This window comes from Lithobates pipiens, unplaced genomic scaffold (genome assembly GCF_037356315.1).
Source record: "Lithobates pipiens isolate NorthernLeopardFrog02 unplaced genomic scaffold, aLitPip1_a1.2 Scaffold_10, whole genome shotgun sequence".
Taxonomy (NCBI): Eukaryota; Metazoa; Chordata; class Amphibia; order Anura; family Ranidae; genus Lithobates; species Lithobates pipiens.
In genome coordinates this window covers 54,083,176-54,101,357 of record NW_027507686.1, presented here as the reverse complement: position 1 = coordinate 54,101,357, position 18,182 = coordinate 54,083,176, and the positions used below count along the sequence as shown (strand labels likewise).

The window sequence follows — 18,182 nt, the reverse complement described above, 5'->3', positions numbered from 1 at the left end:
ATTAGCAAGGTTTCTCCCAGACAAAGATATCAACGCATACTGGGGTTTCAAGATGTGCTGTCCAAGCTCTTTTGAAGAAGCACAAAGAAACAGGCAATGTTGAAGACTGTAGACACAGTGGTCTACCAAAGAGACATAATACAGCAGATGAAAGACACATCATTCTTACTTAACTTTGACATCAGAAGATGTCCAGCAGTGTCTTCAACACAGAACTGGAGGAAACCAGTGGAACCCAGGTACACCCATCTGCTGTCCAGAGAAGTCTGGCCAGATGTGGTCTTCATGGAACAATTGAGGCAAAAAGCCATACCTCTGACGTGGAAACAAGGGTAACCGACTCAGCCAGTGGCAGCCTATCCATTAGGGGCACACGGCACTGACCCCCTTATCCATGCATCTGGCGCCCTACATGTAAGGTGGAGGACGTATGAATTCCAATGGGGGGGGATGTTTAGTTTTTTTCTAAGCACATGATTAGAGCCAGAGGCTCTAATAGGCTTCAAAAAAGGGTGGGCTCGGGGCACAGAGCACTGTGCTCTGAGCCCACCTGGTTGTGTGACAATAGTGAATGAATGTCACACTGATCCTCCTCCCTGACAATCAGAAAGTGGGTCCTGAGACCCGTCACCTGATTGGCTGAAAGGAAAGGTGATTTTATTGGATGCCTAGGAGGAGGAGGGAGGAGATGCATGGCGGAAGCCGCCACGATGCCCAAAGGAAGAGGAGATGTAATAGAAGACGCTGCCTGACGCCTGTAGGAGCACTGCCTGCCCACGACCTAGATAGGGTAAGTGCAAGGCTGGATGACCGACCGTGAGACCCCCCCCACTGCCATTGGACTCAGCCCCCCACTGCAAGACCCTACAGCTGCCACTGGACTCAACTATGCACAAAAACATAGGAAATGGGGTGCAGAAAAATGGCAGCAGGTGCTCTGGACTGTGGGGTCAAAATTTGAAATATTTGGCTGTAGAAGGATGCAGTTTTTGGCCGAAGGGCTGGAGAGCGGTACAATAATGAGTGTTGGGCTGCATTTTTTACAAATGGAGTTGGAGATTTGGTCAGGATCAATGGTGTCCTCAATGCTGAGAAATTTGGGCAGATACTTAACCATCATGCCATCAAGGAAGCATGTGATTGGCCCCAAATGTATTCTGTACAGAACAAACATACATCCAATATCATATATCTTCAGCATAGAAGGGAACAGGGAGTCCCCGAAGTGAAAATCTGACCACCATAGAGCCCCGATGAAGAGACAAAAGGTTATGAGGCAGTCTACATTCACAGGAACAACAGGCATATTTTATAACGTACGACCCTAATATACAGAAGCGTGCAACTTGTTTCTTGTTTTTTATCCATCGTTGCATATCCTCACTGCTGATCTCCTGCAATCTCTTTGCAGCCCATCAGCTCTACATGCTCCAGCAACTGCTGTAGGTCATTTCTCAAGGAGGGTTCCCTGATGTTGAGGACAATAAATAATGCCAATATAAAGTGTATTGTACCCCATATTGGGGGTGTTGCCTATGACAGGGTGACAACACGTGAGAACAATTGGAAGACCGTGCCTGGTTGTTGTCACTCTATAACAGGATGTGTCTGAACTCTGTGTTACATTAATAAAACCGGCAGATTTAAGAATGGTTCGTGAAATGACAGGAACACTTGATGAAGTGATTGGTACGTGTAATTCAATGTATTGTGGGTGACAGGGGCGGGGGGCGGCTCCTCCTCTGCCTGCTGACAGGGAAGATCACGTGACGCTGCCCAAACCATAGGCGGGGCCGAAAACGCTACCCAAGGCGCGTCCCCGTCCTTCCCAGTGTCTGGCCGCTCCCGCGGTCGCGCGCCTAGTGACGTCAGAGCGGCAGCGGAGAGGCAGAGACGGAGATAGCGGGATACGGCGGTACCGAGAGCCCGGGGTGACAGAACCGAGAGCCCGCACCGGCACCCAACAAAACGGGAACCTTTCCTCGCCGCACACCCGCCGCCCCCAGGAAACTAACTCTCCTCATCTCTACCCTGCCGGGACCAGGACCCGGGACCTCCTCCGCCCGCTCCCGCCGGACCGGGACCCCCCGAGCAGTCATGGGCTGCACCCTGAGCGCGGAGGAGAGAGCTGCGCTGGAGAGGAGCAAACAGATCGAGAAGAACCTGAAGGAGGATGGGATCACTGCGGCCAAGGATGTCAAACTGCTGCTGCTGGGTGAGAACGCTCACCCCCCCCCTCCTCTTTCACCCACTGGGGGACATTCCACACCCCTCACTCACTGAGGGACATTCACCCACTGGGGGACATTCATCCCCTCACCCACTGGGGGACATTCCACCCCCCTCACCCACTGGGGGACATTCCACCCCCCTCACCCACTGAGGGACATTCACCCCCTCACCCACTGGGGGACATTCCACCCCCTCACCCACTGAGGAACATACAACCCCTCACCCACTGGGGGACATTCCACCCCCTCACCCACTGAGGGACATTCACCCACTGAGGGACATTCACCCCCTCACCCACTGGGGGACATTCCACCCCCCTCACCCACTGAGGGACATTCACCCACTGGGGAATGTCCCCCCCTCACCCACTGAGGGATATTCACCCCTTCACCCACTGAGGGACATTTCACACACTGGGGAATATTCACCCACTTCACCCACTGAGGGACATTCACCCACTGAGGAACATTCACCCCCCTTCACCCACTGAGGGACATTCACCCACTGAGGAACATTCACCCCCCCTTCACCCACTGAGGGACATTCACCCACTGAGGAACATTCACCCCCCTTCCCCCACTGAGGGACATTCACCCACTGAGGAACATTCACCCCCCTTCCCCCACTGAGGGACATTCACCCACTGAGGAACATTCACCCCCCTTCACCCACTGAGGGACATTCACCCACTGAGGAACATTCACCCCCCTTCCCCCACTGAGGGACATTCACCCACTGAGGAACATTCACCCCCCTTCACCCACTGAGGGACATTCATTCATCCCCTTTCCCAGCTGAAGAACATTCATTCACTTCCCCCGCTGAAGAACATTCATTCACCACCCCCTTCCCCCGCTCAAGAACATTCATTCACCCCCCCAGGAACATTCACCTCCCGTTTCACCCGCCGAGGAACATTCACCCATTGCCTGCTGACATCCCCTTAAAACATTCACCCATTGCCTGCTGACATCCCCTTAAAACATTCACCCATTGCCTGCTCCTGTGTGACAACACTGACACCCCTCATCTATAACACTGCCTGCTTCTGCACACCATTCACCCAGTGCATGCCAACCTACTGACCCTGACCCTTCCACCCAGTCCATGCCTGCTGCTCTTCATCATTCACCTACTGCATGCCTGCTTTTGTAATGCATACCATTCACCTACTGCTCACCATTCACCCATTGCTTGCTATTCACCAAGTGTATGCCTGCTGCTTTTAGTCATTTACCTAACTGCATGCCTGCCTTTGCTCACCATTCATTCAGTGCATACAATACATTCACCAGAGCATATCACTGCCATAGAGGATCCTCCATTAGATTGGAAGCTTCATATGAGATGTAGGCACACCCAGCCTCTGATCAGCACACTGCAGCCCCCCCCCCATATATATCTATATAGAGACCATCCAATGTGTGTGTATATCAATGTATAGATATATATATCCCGGATGTGCTCTCCAGGAGAAGCTTATAGAAATGTTCAGATGATTTGTATGATATGTCAATTGCTGTGCCCACTATGAGCTCCACACCCCCCATCCCCCAACATCACCCCATCCCCCAGTATCACCCCCCTTGTGATGTGCGCTGGGCTCTGTGCCGATAGTTCTATAGTGATCCCGATCCCCCCATCCACCCCATGTCCTCCTTCCCAGCTCTGCTCCCGGTCCATGTATCCCCCTTACTGATGTGTCTGTTATAGTGGGGTGGATGGAGGGGATATATTGGGGGGGGGGGGTGTGGGGTGATGATGGTGTGTACGGCACAGTGCTGGGAGGAGTGGGGTATTGTATACTGTCCCCTCCATTGATGGAAGTCTTGTCTTTTCTCTGCCCGTACAGGGGCCGGGGAGTCTGGGAAGAGCACCATTGTGAAGCAGATGAAGTAAGTGTCCTCCCCCCTCTCCTCCTCCCCCCCCCCCCGGGATGTGTGAGCCGCCATGTTGGTGCCTGGCCCTGTGTGCACTGATTGCAGGAGGAGCTGTTCTCCCAGCCTGGTGCTGAATCCGGGGAGCGGATCACCGGCTCCTCCACCACACACCACCGAGATCACATTGTACACACTACACCGATCACATTGTACACACTACACCGATCACATTGTACACCGATTTCACATTGACAGGCAGGAATAATGAGCTCCATGGAGATTTTCTCCTGTGATGTGTACAGCCCCCCCCCCCCCCATGTCATTCTTGTGTAGAGCCCCCTGATTCCTGTGGCGGTGTGATCAGATGGGGGATGGGGGTTACAACAATCCTATAGATATAGAAGATTATAGAGCCCCCCCAGTGATCCGGTATGATCACCCCCCTATCATTAAACATGGCCGCCTGTATGGATGATATGGGGGTGGGGGAGGAGAATGTATTGGATGATGAGATCTCAGCACGCGGTCTGATCTGTTTTATATGGGGGGGATGTATTGGGTGCGGACGGTGTGCTTGGCTTTGTTATGTACAGCTGTGTACATCGGTGTAATATACAATGCTCGGTCATCTCCCGGTGTCGGTGTTATATTGGGGGGTCTCCTCGGCTCCCTCCCGGTGGATCGGAGTATTTCAGGAGGTGGACAGCGCCCAGCCGGGGATTCGGGAAGGCTGTGGGCGGGGCCTGCGGGCTCGGCTCTCGTCGGCTGTGTACGAGCCGCCTTCGGGAATTGCCGATCGCGGTCTCCCCTCGGAGCGGATGTGTTCGGAGATCCTCGATGCTGGAACGTGCGGTGTGCGGCACATCATTGGGGGGCTGGGCGAGCGATCGGTGAACAGGATGATGATGTGTGGGCTGATCGGGGGACGGCACCCTGCTGATCACATCGTGTGTGTTGTCAGGGATGTTAATCCTCTTTGAGGTGTCCTCGGTGGGATCAGCTGTCTGTGGGTTTGCATCTCCTCCATTGGCTGGCAGCTTGCTTGCTGACATGAGGTGCAGGTTCTAGCAGTGCATTGTATAATGTGAATGTTGGGTCACCCCACACAGTCACTGCTTCCTGGGGTGCAGATGACAGGGAAGGCCGCTGCTTCAGGGTGGGGGGTGCAGATGAGGGGGAAGGCCGCTGCTTCAGGGTGGGGGGTGAAGATGAGGGGGAAGGCCGCTGCTTCAGGGTGGGGGGTGAAGATGAGGGGGAAGGCTGCTGCTTCAGGGTGGGGGGTGCAGATGACGGGGAAGGCCGCTGCTTCGGTGGGGAGGTGCAGATGATGGGGAAGGCCGCTGCTTCGGGGGGGGGGGGGGTGCAGATGATGGGTAAGGCTGCTGCTACGGGGGGGGGGGGGGGTGCAGATGACGGGGAAGGCTGCTGCTTCAGGTGGGTGTGCAGATGACGGGGAAGGCTGCTGTTTCGGGGGGGGTGCAGATGACGGGGAAGGCTGCTGTTTCGGGGGGGGGGGTGCAGATGACGGGGAAGGCTGCTGTTTCGGGGGGGGGTGCAGATGACGGGGAAGGCTGCTGTTTCGGGGGGGGGAGCAGATGACAGGGAACGCTGCTGCTTCGGGGGGGGGTGCAGATGACGGGGAAGGCTGCTGCTTCGGGAAGGGGGGCGGGGTGCAGATGACGGGGAGAAGGCCGCTGCTTGGGGGAGGTGCAGATGATGGGGAAGGCCGCTGCTTGGGGGGGGGGGGGTGCAGATGATGGGGAGAAGGCCGCTGCTTGGGGGAGGTGCAGATGATGGGGAAGGCCTCTGCTTGGGGAGGCAGGGTGCATGTGACGGAGAAGGCAGCTGCTTCGCAGGGGTGCTGATGACGGAAGGGCACTACTTTGTGCGGGGGGTGCAGATGACTGGGAAGGCCGCTACTGGGATGGTTTACAAATCATTTCTCAAATCTGATTCCAGCGAACAAGAGCCCTCTAAGACTTGGGTACCAATTTAAAGGTGAACTGCAGGATCATTAAATATCATCTATACATTGAATATACGTTCATCATGTGTATTCTTACTTGAATATTGGTGTGCTTTATGTATTCCTTCCAGATCTGTTCAGTAATCCGTGTGAACCTTCATCTCTGTGTAGGAGCATCCTGTAATAAAGACCGGTCTTTATTGTTGCTCGCTCTTGTTCAGGGTGGCTGGTCTTGTCTCTGCCCCCTCCTGTAGTTCAATGCAGGCAGCCTGTAGAGGTAAAGTTGCTGGGCTCCTCCCACAGCATATCTCTGCACAGGCTATGTACAGAACAGTGATAATGTCACTGCAACTTTTCAAGCTAATTTTTGGAGTTACAAAAGCATTTACAAAGCGGATTTATATCCTTTTGTGGCTATTGTGTGTGTTCTATTAGTCCAGCTTGGATCAAGTATACATATTACATACCTGGTCACTCACCTCGTCCAATCCTGAGAATGCTTTGTGTTCACTGAGAAAAATGCAAGGCGTTATATAAATGGCACCTGTGTTCATTATGCAGTAGCGCAGCCGCTCCGCTCATACAGTGATTCTTTATTTCCTCAGATTGGCCAGATATAGAATTTGTATACTGAAATTGGTCCAGCTTGTAAAAACAAAAAAACAAAAAAAAAAAACTATAGTTATACTTCCAGTTTTCACTTTTTTGGATGGACATACAGAAGGATCCCCCACTTCCACATCACACATTTATTTATTTATTTATTTTTGTGGACCTCACAAGATTGTTGGTGTAATGCTGTCTGCCCATACCTCCGATGCAGGTAAGCTACCTAGAGCGCTCAACAGTGCCCTGGTAGTTCACTGAAAGCTACAAGCTGACAGCCACAAAGTCTGTTGGTACTTGTAGTTCATTGAGTCACAGGGATATGTAAATCAATGAAGCGGTTCTGTGGGCAGAGCCCTGCATGGTCACACTCTCTTTGAATTGTGACCGCAGGTGCGGGGAGAAGATCCCCGGCTTGCTGTCAGAAGGGAGAGAGGGGTCTGATACTTCATATGTTGCACCCTAAATATGGATGTAACATGTTCACAAATGTGAGCTTATCCTTTGAACATGAAGAGGACAACTGAGCCCAATGGTGTGTTCACAGACAATAGTTAACTAGGAGCCCAAAAATAATTATTTTACAGTGGCTCTTTAGTAAATAAGTCTGATGCTGAATCCATCATACTGTTAATGCTGCATTTTCATTCTTTGTTTCAGCAGTTTTTGTAAACTTCTGATGGGGGGGGGGGGGATTCATTAAAACTGGTGCAGAAAGAATCCAGAGCAACTGTGTAGTTTCTAGCTTCAGCTTATGAAGTCCACATTTAAAAAAAATAAAAATAGATGCACACATGTTTGCAGGTTATTTTGCAGATCAGCCAGTGAAGCTTTTAACCGTGATCAGCGGATGGCAGTACAATGCCAGGCTCATGGGGACTCTTCCTCTAGCTCTATGCCTGTACTGAGGTGCAGACTTTCCGTCAGAGTTGAAGGAAGTGTCAGTACTCGTGCTCCATTGAAAACTACAAATCTGTCTGCCATGGCGGCTGACGGCACTTGTAGTTTATTCATTCACAGTCTTTCTGCCCTGCTCAGGCTTGCTAATTTTGCAAAAGTGGCAGCAGCTGCAGGGGAGAAGAACTTTTTCACACTGTCACTGGGGGGGGTTGTTGTAGGAAAGTCCCATTTGTATACAAGTGTAGCAGTGCAAAAGTGGGGTTAGCCTTTATGTTCTGAAAATGAAAACTAGAAGCAAATTGGTTGCTATCTACAACTGTTCTAGATTCCCCCGAGATGTGTGTTTTCTAGAGAGACCGTTTATTCCCACAAATCTTGACTTTTATTTTGATAGCTTGGTGAGATTCCTGCAATGGATGTGAGGTTGGGATGATTCAGAAGGTGGTGCTCCTCCGGGGTATCTCATTACTGCCTTGCGTGTCAGTCAACTCCCACAGGATGGGCTTTGTATGTAATTATTCATGTGTTTTTAAGCTTTAGATTGGAAAATTAGTAAGGCAATTTTCTCTCCTTTCATTGGACTTCCAGGTGCTGAGTAATATGTTTTAATGGTGTTTCTTAGTGATGTTATTAAGAATGTAGGACATGTTTTCTGTGTGGGGGGTCATCCCCCCCCCCCCCCATTTTCTGATATCCAACATTTCAGCAGGATATAAGGGGTGCTTGAAATTACCTCTTGGTCCAAGAAAGCTAAACATAGATGGAATGAATAGCTTCAGCTAGTTTATTGTAGTTCTTTGTAAATAAATACAGTGCTAACACTTTCCTCATCAGCACATATACAGTACATAAAGCATTAAGCACTTCCCCTGCCCCCTCTGTTCTCTGCATTGGGCCATTAGTGGTAACAAATAGCAAACCCCTGGAAAACAATTGAAATTATGGTGCCTGCCTGGGGGTGAGCTTTAACTCAAAGTGGTTGTAAACCCTTCCATATATCCAGTTAAGTGACTGGCCTCTGGTGATACACAGAGATGAAGCACATCTTCCTACATAAGTTGTACCTGTTTATCTGCAGTCTTCTCTTCAGCCCTGGCCAAAAGTTTTGAGAATGCCAAAAATTATACATTTTCACAAAGCCTGCTGCTTCAGTGTTAGATCTTTTTGTCAGATGTTACTATGGTATACTGAGTTATAATTATAACTGTCAAAGGCTTTTACAGGCATACCCCACTTTTAAGTACACAATGGGGTTTATTTACTGAAGCTGGAAAGTGCAAAATCAGGCTGACTTCTGCATAGAAACCAATGAGCTTCCAGGTTTTATTACCAAAGCCGTAATTTGAACAAGCTGGGGTTAGAAGCTCAGTGGTTTCTATGCAGAAGTGAGCCTGATTTTGCACTTTACAGCTTTAGTAAATTAACCCCATTGTGTACTTAAAAGTGGGGTATGCCTGTATTAACAATTACATTAAGTTTATGGAAAGAGTCAATATATGCAGTGTAGACCTCTGCAATTCTCCCTGGCATGCTGTCAATCAACTTCTGGGCCACATCCTGACTGATGACAGCCCATTCTTGCATAATCAATGCTTGGAGTTTGTCAGAATTTGTGTTTTTTTTTTTTTTTTTTTTTTTTTAACCTGCCATTTGAAGATTGATCACATTCTCATTGGGATTAAGGTCTGGGGAGTTTCCTGGCCATAGACCCAAATTACAATATTATGTTCCTCAAGCCACTTAGTTATCACTTTTTGCCTTATGGCAAGGTGCTCCATCATGCTGGAAAAGGCATTGTTCATTGCCAAACTGTGTTCTTAGGAAAAATTGTGAGTGAGCCCAATCTCTTGGCTGAGAAGAAACCCCACACATGAATGGTCTCAGGATGCTTTACTGTTGACATGACACTTGATTGATGGTAGCACTCACCTTTTCTTCTGGACAAGGTTTTTTCCCGCTCCCCGAAACTGGAAAGGGGATTCATCAGAGAATATGACTTTACCCCAGTCCTCAGCGGTCCCATCCCTGTACCTTTTGCAGAATATCAGTCTATCCCTGATGGTTTTTCCTGGAGAGAACTGGCTTCTTTACTGTCCTTGACACCAGGCCATCCTCCAAAAGTCTTTTCCTCACTGTGTGCCGATGTACTCACACCTGCCTGCTGCCAATCCTGAGAAAGCTGTGCACGGGTGGCACCCTGATCCCGTAGCTGAATCAACTGTAGGAGACGGTCCTAGTGCATGCTGGACTTTCTTGGGTGCCCTGAATCCTTCTTCACAAATGCAGTGGAAATATTTTTTTATGGAATTTTGTTCCTTTTCATGGCAAAAAAGGACATTGCAATTCACTCTTCATAACATTCTGGAGTATATGCAAATTGCCATCTTAAAAACGGAGGCAGCAAAATTTTGTATTTTTGTCATTCTCAAAACTTTTGGCCACGGCTGTACATCTATTTAAAGTCCAGAATTTAAAATAGGATCCCTTGACTCTGAAAAGCAGGGGTGGGGTGCTAAACTTGCACCCTGAAAACCTCAGTAAGGAGAGCTCTGAGCCCAATTTTGGAGGGAAGGGACACAACCCACTTCAGAAGAACAGAGCTGAGGCTGTTAATCAGCTGCAGGTCCCTGCCCTGTCACCATTTTTCTCTTGGTGTCAGATAAACTCGTTTGAAGTGGCTCATGCTGATAGTAGAGGAACAAACACAGATGTGACGCCTGGCACTCTTGGGACAAGTACACACTATAGAATGATATTTTGTTCATATTTCATCTGAGGTTTACAATCACTTTAAAGGCAAAGTTTGGAAAGACGGAGGCCTGACCGCATTTGGATTGCCTTCTAAAGTGTGGAGCAGTTTAAGATGGAGCAGCTAGAAAAACTGAACCTTGTCTGACACCCATGCATAGGGAAAACTCAATGGAATATGAAAGGCAGATGATTCTGTTATCTTCTGTGTAGTTTCTGTCCAGTCAGCATCTACTTGAAGATGCAATAGACGGGTTTCTGTACAACGTATTCTCATAGCTCCAGACCTACAGTAATACATGCATACGTTTTTGTGTTTTTTTTTTTCTTTTTTGTTTGCCATGTTGCTATTCTATAGCTTTCATAATACCCATTTTGTATTTATCTTGAGTTATTCCAAACTGTTTACTCAATACCAGTCTTGATTGACCCCTTGGTCCTATTCTGACCTCACCCTTCTGTGTTTCTATGTTTTGAGAATGCTATTTGCTTGGCTGTTGTGCGAACACACTGGCTTTGGCGCCATGAGAATTATGCAGAGCAGGATAGACAAGGGATTCATATATGCTACTTTTTTTCAGGCCATTGACGCACGTATGTCAGGTGACTAGAATATTTAAAAGGTGGTCGGCGATGGTGGTCCCCATAGTTTTTTTTTTTTTTTTTTTTTTTCAGAGCAGGTGTAGTTTAATGAACCCTAATGCCTAAAATAAACTTAAATGTGGATAAGCAGGCTGGTCTTAAAATAGGGTAGGTGCAATTGCGTTTTTTTTGTTGCGCTCATGTTAGGTTTCCTTAAAGACGTCTGTGACACAGCCGATATTTTTCCCAGAGTTACTTCTGGATTTGCAGGCTCCAGCGCTGTTATTATCCAGAGCCACAATTAGAGGTCGACCGATATGGGTTTTTCTCTGGCCGATGCCGATATTTAGAAATCATGGCGGCTGATAGCCGATATATGATGCCGATTTTTTTTTTTGGGCCGATATGTTAGGCCGATTTTTATTTTATTTATTTATTTTTTTCCTTTTTTATTTATTATTATTTTTTTTTAATCCCCCTTGATCTAACGCACCTTTCCCACTGGGGCGTTTTTCAGGCGCTTTTGGGCTAAAAATAGCGCCTGTAAAGTGCCTGCAAAATGGCTCCCCTGCAGTCAGTGTGAAAGACAGAGTGCTTTCACACTGAGGCGATGCGCTGGCAGGATCTTAAAAAAAAAAGTCCTCCAAGCAGCACGTTTGGAGTGGTGTATACCGCTCTTCCACCACTCCTGCCCATTGATATGAATGGGCACCACTGCCGAAGCGCATGCAATGCGATTTGGCAGCAGTGCTTCATGGGTGCATTTAACCTCTTCCTTGGCCGCTAGCTGGGTTATATGTGCCTCACTAGCAGCCAAATAGCACTGCTAAAATGATGGTAAAGAGTCGCTAAAACTTGCGTTTTACCATCAACGCCTGCCCGCTCCAGTGTGAAAGCAGCCTTCATAAGTGATACAGAAAATTTCTTACATTTAAATATTTATTAAACAAAACAAACCTCCAATCAGTTTACTTGTATGTATGATTTAGATAAAAAAAAAAAAAAAAAAAAAAAAAAAAACCTATATATTAAATAAAAACAGGTAGTCCAAAACTTTTGGACAAAAAAAAAAAATGGGCTAACTTTACTGTTTTTATTTTATTTTTATTTTTTAAATAGTGTATTTTTTTCCCAAAAAAATGCATTTGAAAGACCTCTGTGCAAATGCCGTGTGACATAAAATATTGCAACAACCGCTATTTTATTCCCTAGGATCTCTGCTAAAAAGATATATATAATTTTTGGGGGGTCTAAGTGATTTTCTGGCAGAAAATACAGGATTTTTACTTGTAAGCAACAAGTGTCAGAAAAGATTTAGTCTTTAAATGGTTAAACTGAGAACTTCAACACACAGAGATGACTTCATTCATTTAAGTGTAAACATTGTATCTTTTTGTTCTTTTCTTGGCAGCCTGCCCAGAGAGGAGGAAAGTGTTGCTATGACGACTCAGGCAACTTACACTGACTTCTATTACAGAAGTCATTTCAAAGTCCCTAAATCGGCTTTTTATCAGCACAATCGGCCGATTACCGTATATACTCGAGTATAGGCCGACCCGAATATAAGCCGAGGCCCCCAATTTACCCCCAAAAAAACTGGCAAACTTATTGACTCGTGTATAAGCCGAGGGTGAGACATGCCTGTCCATCCCTGTGTGTGTGTCCGTCCATCCCTGTGTGTCCGTCCATCCCTGTGTGTCCGTCCATCCCTGTGTGTCCGTCCATCCCTGTGTGTCCGTCCATCCATCCCTGTGTGTGTGTGTGTCCATCCATCCATCCATCCCTGTGTGTGTGTGTCTCCATCCATCCATCCATCCATCCCTGTGTGTGTGTGTCTCCATCCATCCATCCATCCATCCCTGTGTGTGTGTGTCTCCATCCATCCATCCATCCATCCCTGTGTGTGTCTCCATCCGTGTGTGTGTGTGTGTGTGTGTGTGTGTGTGTGTGTGTGTGTGTGTGTGTGTGTCCAGCCTACCTTTGTCCCGAGCCTCCGTCCCGTGCCTTGCCTCCGTCCCGTGCCGTGCCTTGCCTCCTTGCATCCGTCCCGTGTCGTGCCTTGCCTTGCCCCCGTCCCGTCCCGTCCCGTGCCATGCCGTCCCGTGCCCTCTTCGTCGGCGGCCATTGTAAAGTTCAAAAGCTGCGCCGCCGCCTTCGCCTGTGATAGGCGGAACACTGAATTTCCCAGCAGCCTGTGTTCCGCCTATCACAGACGTCGTATCATCCTCGTCCGTAGTACGAGGATGATACGATGTCCGTGATAGGCGGAACACAGGCTGCTGGGAAATTCAGTGTTCCGCCTATCACAGGCGAAGGCGGAGCCGGAGGCGCGGCTTTTGAATAGAATGGCCGCTGTCTGTCTGCTCGACACGCTGATCGAGCGGGCAGACAGCGATGACTCGAGTATAAGCCGAGGGGGGCACTTTCAGCCTCAAAAAAGAGGCTGAAAATCTCGGCTTATACTCGAGTATATACGGTAATTAAAAAACTGCAAATATCGGCCGATATATCGGTCGACCTCTAGCCACAATACCGTCACTCCCGCGCATGCGCTACCAGTCACAGCATGGGCCCTGAAGAAATGGCACACGCGGGCTTGCATTCCTTCAGTGTGCATGCGACGGTGACCCTGGCGGCAGCGTATATAGTAAATGTCTCCTATACGGTGCAAGTTTAGGAGATATTTACAGTACCAAAAGGTAAGGCTTACCTGTAGGTACAGTTAGAGAGGAAGACTTTGCTTCCTCTTTTAAGTCGTCTTTCAGACAGGTAGCAATGCATACCACCCTTTGAAAAGAGATCCTTGGGTCACTTTTCAAAAGGAAGTAAAGCAGTGGTTGCCAGGCATTCAGAAGGTAATCTTGCCACCTCCTAAATGTGTTTTGGTTTTTATTTAAAAGTGGAACTCGCTTAATTTTCCCAATCGACATAGATTATTTTTAATCTAATTATATATTAATAATAAAAAAAAATTATTAAAATATATATTTTCTTCAGTTACTTCCTGGTTTCTCGTCTAGGCAAATTTATGTCATACAGTACCTTGTAAAAGTATTCGTACTCCTTGACAATTTCCACATTTTGTCATGCTACAACCAAAATGTAAATGTATTTTATTGGAAGTTTATGTGATCGACCAACACAAAATGGCACGTAATTGTGAAGTGGGAGGTAAAATGATAAATGCTTTTTACATATTTATTTATGGAAAAAAAAAATCTGAAAAGTGTGTCATGCATTTATATTCGGCCCCCTTTACTCTGATACCCCTAAGGCTGCTTTCACACTGGGGCGGTATTCAGGCGTTACAGCGCTAAAAATAGCGCCTGTGTAACGCCTGAAAAAAACCGGCCCCTTTAACTCCAGTGTGAAAGCTGGAGGGCTTTCACACTGGAGCGATGCGCTGGCAGGACGGTGAAAAAAGTCCTGCTAGCCGCATCTTTGCAGCGGTGAAGGAGCGGTGTATTCACCGCTCCTAAACCGCTCCTACCCATTGAAATCAATGGGACACCGCGGCAATACCGCCGGCAAAGCGCCGCTGCAACGGCGCTTTGCGGGCGGGTTTAACCCCTTTTCGGCCGCTAGCGGGGGTTAAAACCACCCCGCTAGCGCCCGCACACCGCCGCTAAAACGACGTTAAAGCGCCGCTAAAAATAGCGGCACTTTACCGCCGACGCCGCTCCCGCTGCAGTGTGAAAGCAGCCTAACTAAAATCTAGTGGAACCAATTGCCATCAGAAGTCACCTAATTAGTAAATCGAGTCCACCTGTGTGTAATTTTGTCTCAATATAAATACAACTGTTCTGTGAAGCCCTTAGAAGTTTGTTAGAGATCCTTAGTTTACAAACAGCATCATGAAGGCCAAGGAACACACCAGACAGTTCAGGGATGCAGTTGTGGAATAGTTTAAAGCAGGGTTAGGTTATTAAAAAAAAAATATCCCAAGCTTTGAACATCTCATGGAGCACTGTTCAATCCATCATCTGAAAATGGAAAGAATATGGCACAACTGCAAACCTACCAAGACATGACCGTCCATCTAAACTGACAGGCCGGGCAAGGAGAGCATTACTCAGAGAAACTGCCAAGAGGCCCATGGTAACTCTGGGGGAGCTGCAGAGATCCACAACTCAGGTGGAAGAATCTCTGTCCACAGGACAACTATTAGTCGTGCACTCCACAAATCTGGCCTCTATGGAAGAGTGGCAAGCAAAAGAAAATCTTGTTGAAAGAAAGCTCTAAGAAATCGCATTTGCAATTTGCGAGAAGCCATGTGGGGGTCACAGCAAACATGTGGAAGAAAAGATGTCCTGGTGAGATGAAACCAAATTTTGAACTTTTTGGCCTAAAAGCAAAAAGCTATGTGTGGTGGAAAGCAAACGCTGCATATCACCCTGAACACACCACCCCCACCGTGAAACATGGTGGGGGCAGCATCATGCTGTGGGGATGCTTTTGTTCGGTTGGGACAGAGAAGATGGTCAGAGTTGATGGGAAGATGGATGGAGCAAAATACAGGGCAATCTTAAAAGAAAACCTATTAGCGTCTGCAAAAAACATGAGACTGGGGCTGAGGTCCACTTCCAGCAGGACAACGACCCTAAACATACAGCCAGAGCTACAATGGAATGGTGTTGATCAAAGTATATTCATGTGTTAGAATAACCCAGTCAAAGTCCAGACGTAAATCCAATTGAGAATCTGTGGCAAGACTTGAATATTGCTGTTCAGATGCTCTCCATCCAATCTGACAGAGCTTGATCTATTTTACAAAGAAGAATGGGCAAACATTTCACTCTCTAGATGTACAAAGCTAGTAGATCCACAGAAAGACTTGGAGCTGTATTGACTCAGGGGGGCTGAATACAAATGCACACTACGCTTTCCAGATATTTGTAAAAAAATTTAAACCATTTATCATTTTCCTTCCACTTCACAATTGGACTAACACAAAGTGGCTCATGTCACATAAAATCCCTATAAAATGCATTTACAATTTGGTTGCCAAATGACAAAACGTGGAAAATTTAAAACGGTATGAATTTTCTCAGGTAAGCACACTCCCCTGCATGCGTGCCTGAACTAAAGCCAGATGGATTCCATGGAGTAACTGCTACATGAATCGTCAGCTCTTGCTGAAGATGGCTACTGGCAGAAATGATTAGGGGGTTGTTTTTCAAAATGATTTCTCATCAAATTTAAAGCATGGAGACATGGATGGATGAGGGAGTGTGCTTTGAATATTAAAAATGAATTTGACCACTTCAGCCCCAGAAGGTTTAACCCCCCCCCCCCCCATGACCAGGCCATTTTTTTGCGATGTAGCACTGCGTTACTTTGACAATTGCGTGACTCTGTACCCAAATAAAACTGATGTCCCTTTTCCCCCACAAATAGAGCTTTCTTTTGGTGGTATTTGATCAGTGACTCTAATAGTGATCAGCGCCAAACAATATGCACTTTCACTGTACTAATGACACTGGCAGGGAAGGGGGTTAACATCAGGGGTGATCGAAAGATTAAATGTGCTCCTAGGGCAGGGGTGCCCAACCTTTTGAAGAGCGAGGGCCACTTAAGCAACTTCTTGGTAACTGGTCGCGGCCACAATAAGTGGGGCAGACGGGTGACAGATCCGTGTCCACTCTGAATATGCAGAGCGGACACGGACACAACCCACTCTACTCTGTGGGCCCTCCCATCTGATCCAACCAGATGGAAGGAGACAGTTGGAGGTAGGTGGGTGCAAATGGACCATTTACATCTGCTGCTCCATAGAGGTGAATGGAGTGTCCATGTGGGTTGAACTGATCGTGTGAAAGGGGCCTAAGGCAGCGTGCATTTGGTATCACTTGGCTTGTGAAAGGAGCTGACGCTGTGCAGGAAGCATCAGCATATGTGGCTCTGCTCCCTCCATAACCGCTTGCTTCATCTACCGCTGGCTTTATTCAGAAAACTGATGCTCTGGGATGGCGGATGGGCAGCCTGTGATCTGGGCTTGCAAACCTGCTATCCCAAAGCAGGAGTTTGCAGGCCACTTCAGAGGGCTCCACGGGCCACTGGTTGGGCACCTCTGTCCTAGGGAGTGCTTTCTGAGGGATGACCGAGATCCGCGTTCCTGCTTAGCAGGAACACAAGATCTCCATCTTCCCCTCTCACAGAATGGCGGTGTAGTGTCATATTTTGTTCCCCATCATAGAATGCTCCGGAAGTGACGTTACGGCCAGAAATTTAGCAATGCGCATGCGCGATGCGTTCCAAACACTTGCGCCATGCGTTCCAAATGATTTGCGACAATGCAGACCAGTGAAACAAATAATGTCAGAGAAGTGATCCCCTCCCTGAGCCACAGTTACCCGCTCTCTCTCCCTGCCGCTCTCTGCTCTGTCTAAAGTTAATATCACGATTACCCCCCTCACTCCCGTGACATTATCTGACGGTTTCACTGAACTACATTGTCAGAAATCCTCTGGAACGCATAGTGCAAGCATTTGGAACGCATCGCGCATGCGCAGTGCAAAACTTCTGTCCGGAACGTCACTTCCGGAGCATCCTATGATGGGGAGCAAAATATGACACTACAGCGGCCTGACTTGTTTACGTGGGCAGACCATCCTCTTCTGAGAACGATCGGTATGTCCTGACAGACCTCGTGTCTGCCAGACCCACTGATTGGCTCCCGCTGTGTCCAATCACAGCGGGAGCGCGTCGATAGCCGCATGTGCCCCAGACCCAGTGCATGAAGTCGGGTACTTGATTTCATGCAGGAGTGCCGCCCTGCTGCAATAAAACTTGCGTGGGGCAGTCCATAACAGGTTGAATAGTGTTTTTGCTCTGTGCTGCTCAGATACAGGGAAGATCCGCTTTAAATCCCAAGGGGGATTTTGTAGTAAAAAAATAAAAATCCCACCACAACCAAGAGGTGATTGTTTGGCTCAGGGGAGCAGTGTGCTCCCAATTGACCTCAATGGGTGAGTTTGACAGGCAATGCTCTAAAGAGCCCTTAGGTATACATAGGGGGTTATTTACTAAAACTGAAGAGTGCAAAATCTGGTGCAACTGCATAGTAACCAAAATGTAATTGAATAAGCTGAATTTAGACAGACGCTGATTGACTATAATCAATAAAGCTGCACCAGATTCTAAGTGCACCAGCTTTAGTAAATCTACCCCCAAGTGTAAAAGCCCATGGCAGTTAATCATTTATTTAATTTTTTTGGTGATCTGGTGTTAAAATGAAACCTGGTGACTTCACTGCTTCTTTGTATTTA

At 47.7% G+C, this 18,182-nt stretch overlaps 1 protein-coding gene across 2 annotated transcripts in view; it reads left to right on the top strand.

The window, feature by feature from the left end:
• The first annotated feature begins 1,837 nt into the window (after positions 1 to 1,837).
• The window catches only part of GNAO1 (G protein subunit alpha o1), a 364,707-nt gene continuing 348,362 nt past the window's right edge, over positions 1,838 to 18,182 (top strand). The window contains exons 1-2 of one of the 2 annotated variants that reach the window (XM_077455104.1): positions 1,838 to 2,215; positions 4,085 to 4,127. In XM_077455104.1, the coding sequence (XP_077311230.1) occupies positions 2,098 to 2,215; positions 4,085 to 4,127 (161 nt within the window). In that variant the 5' untranslated portion in view covers positions 1,838 to 2,097. The remainder of the gene's footprint in view (positions 2,216 to 4,084; positions 4,128 to 18,182) is intronic. The other variant, XM_077455095.1, reaches the window with a different exon arrangement.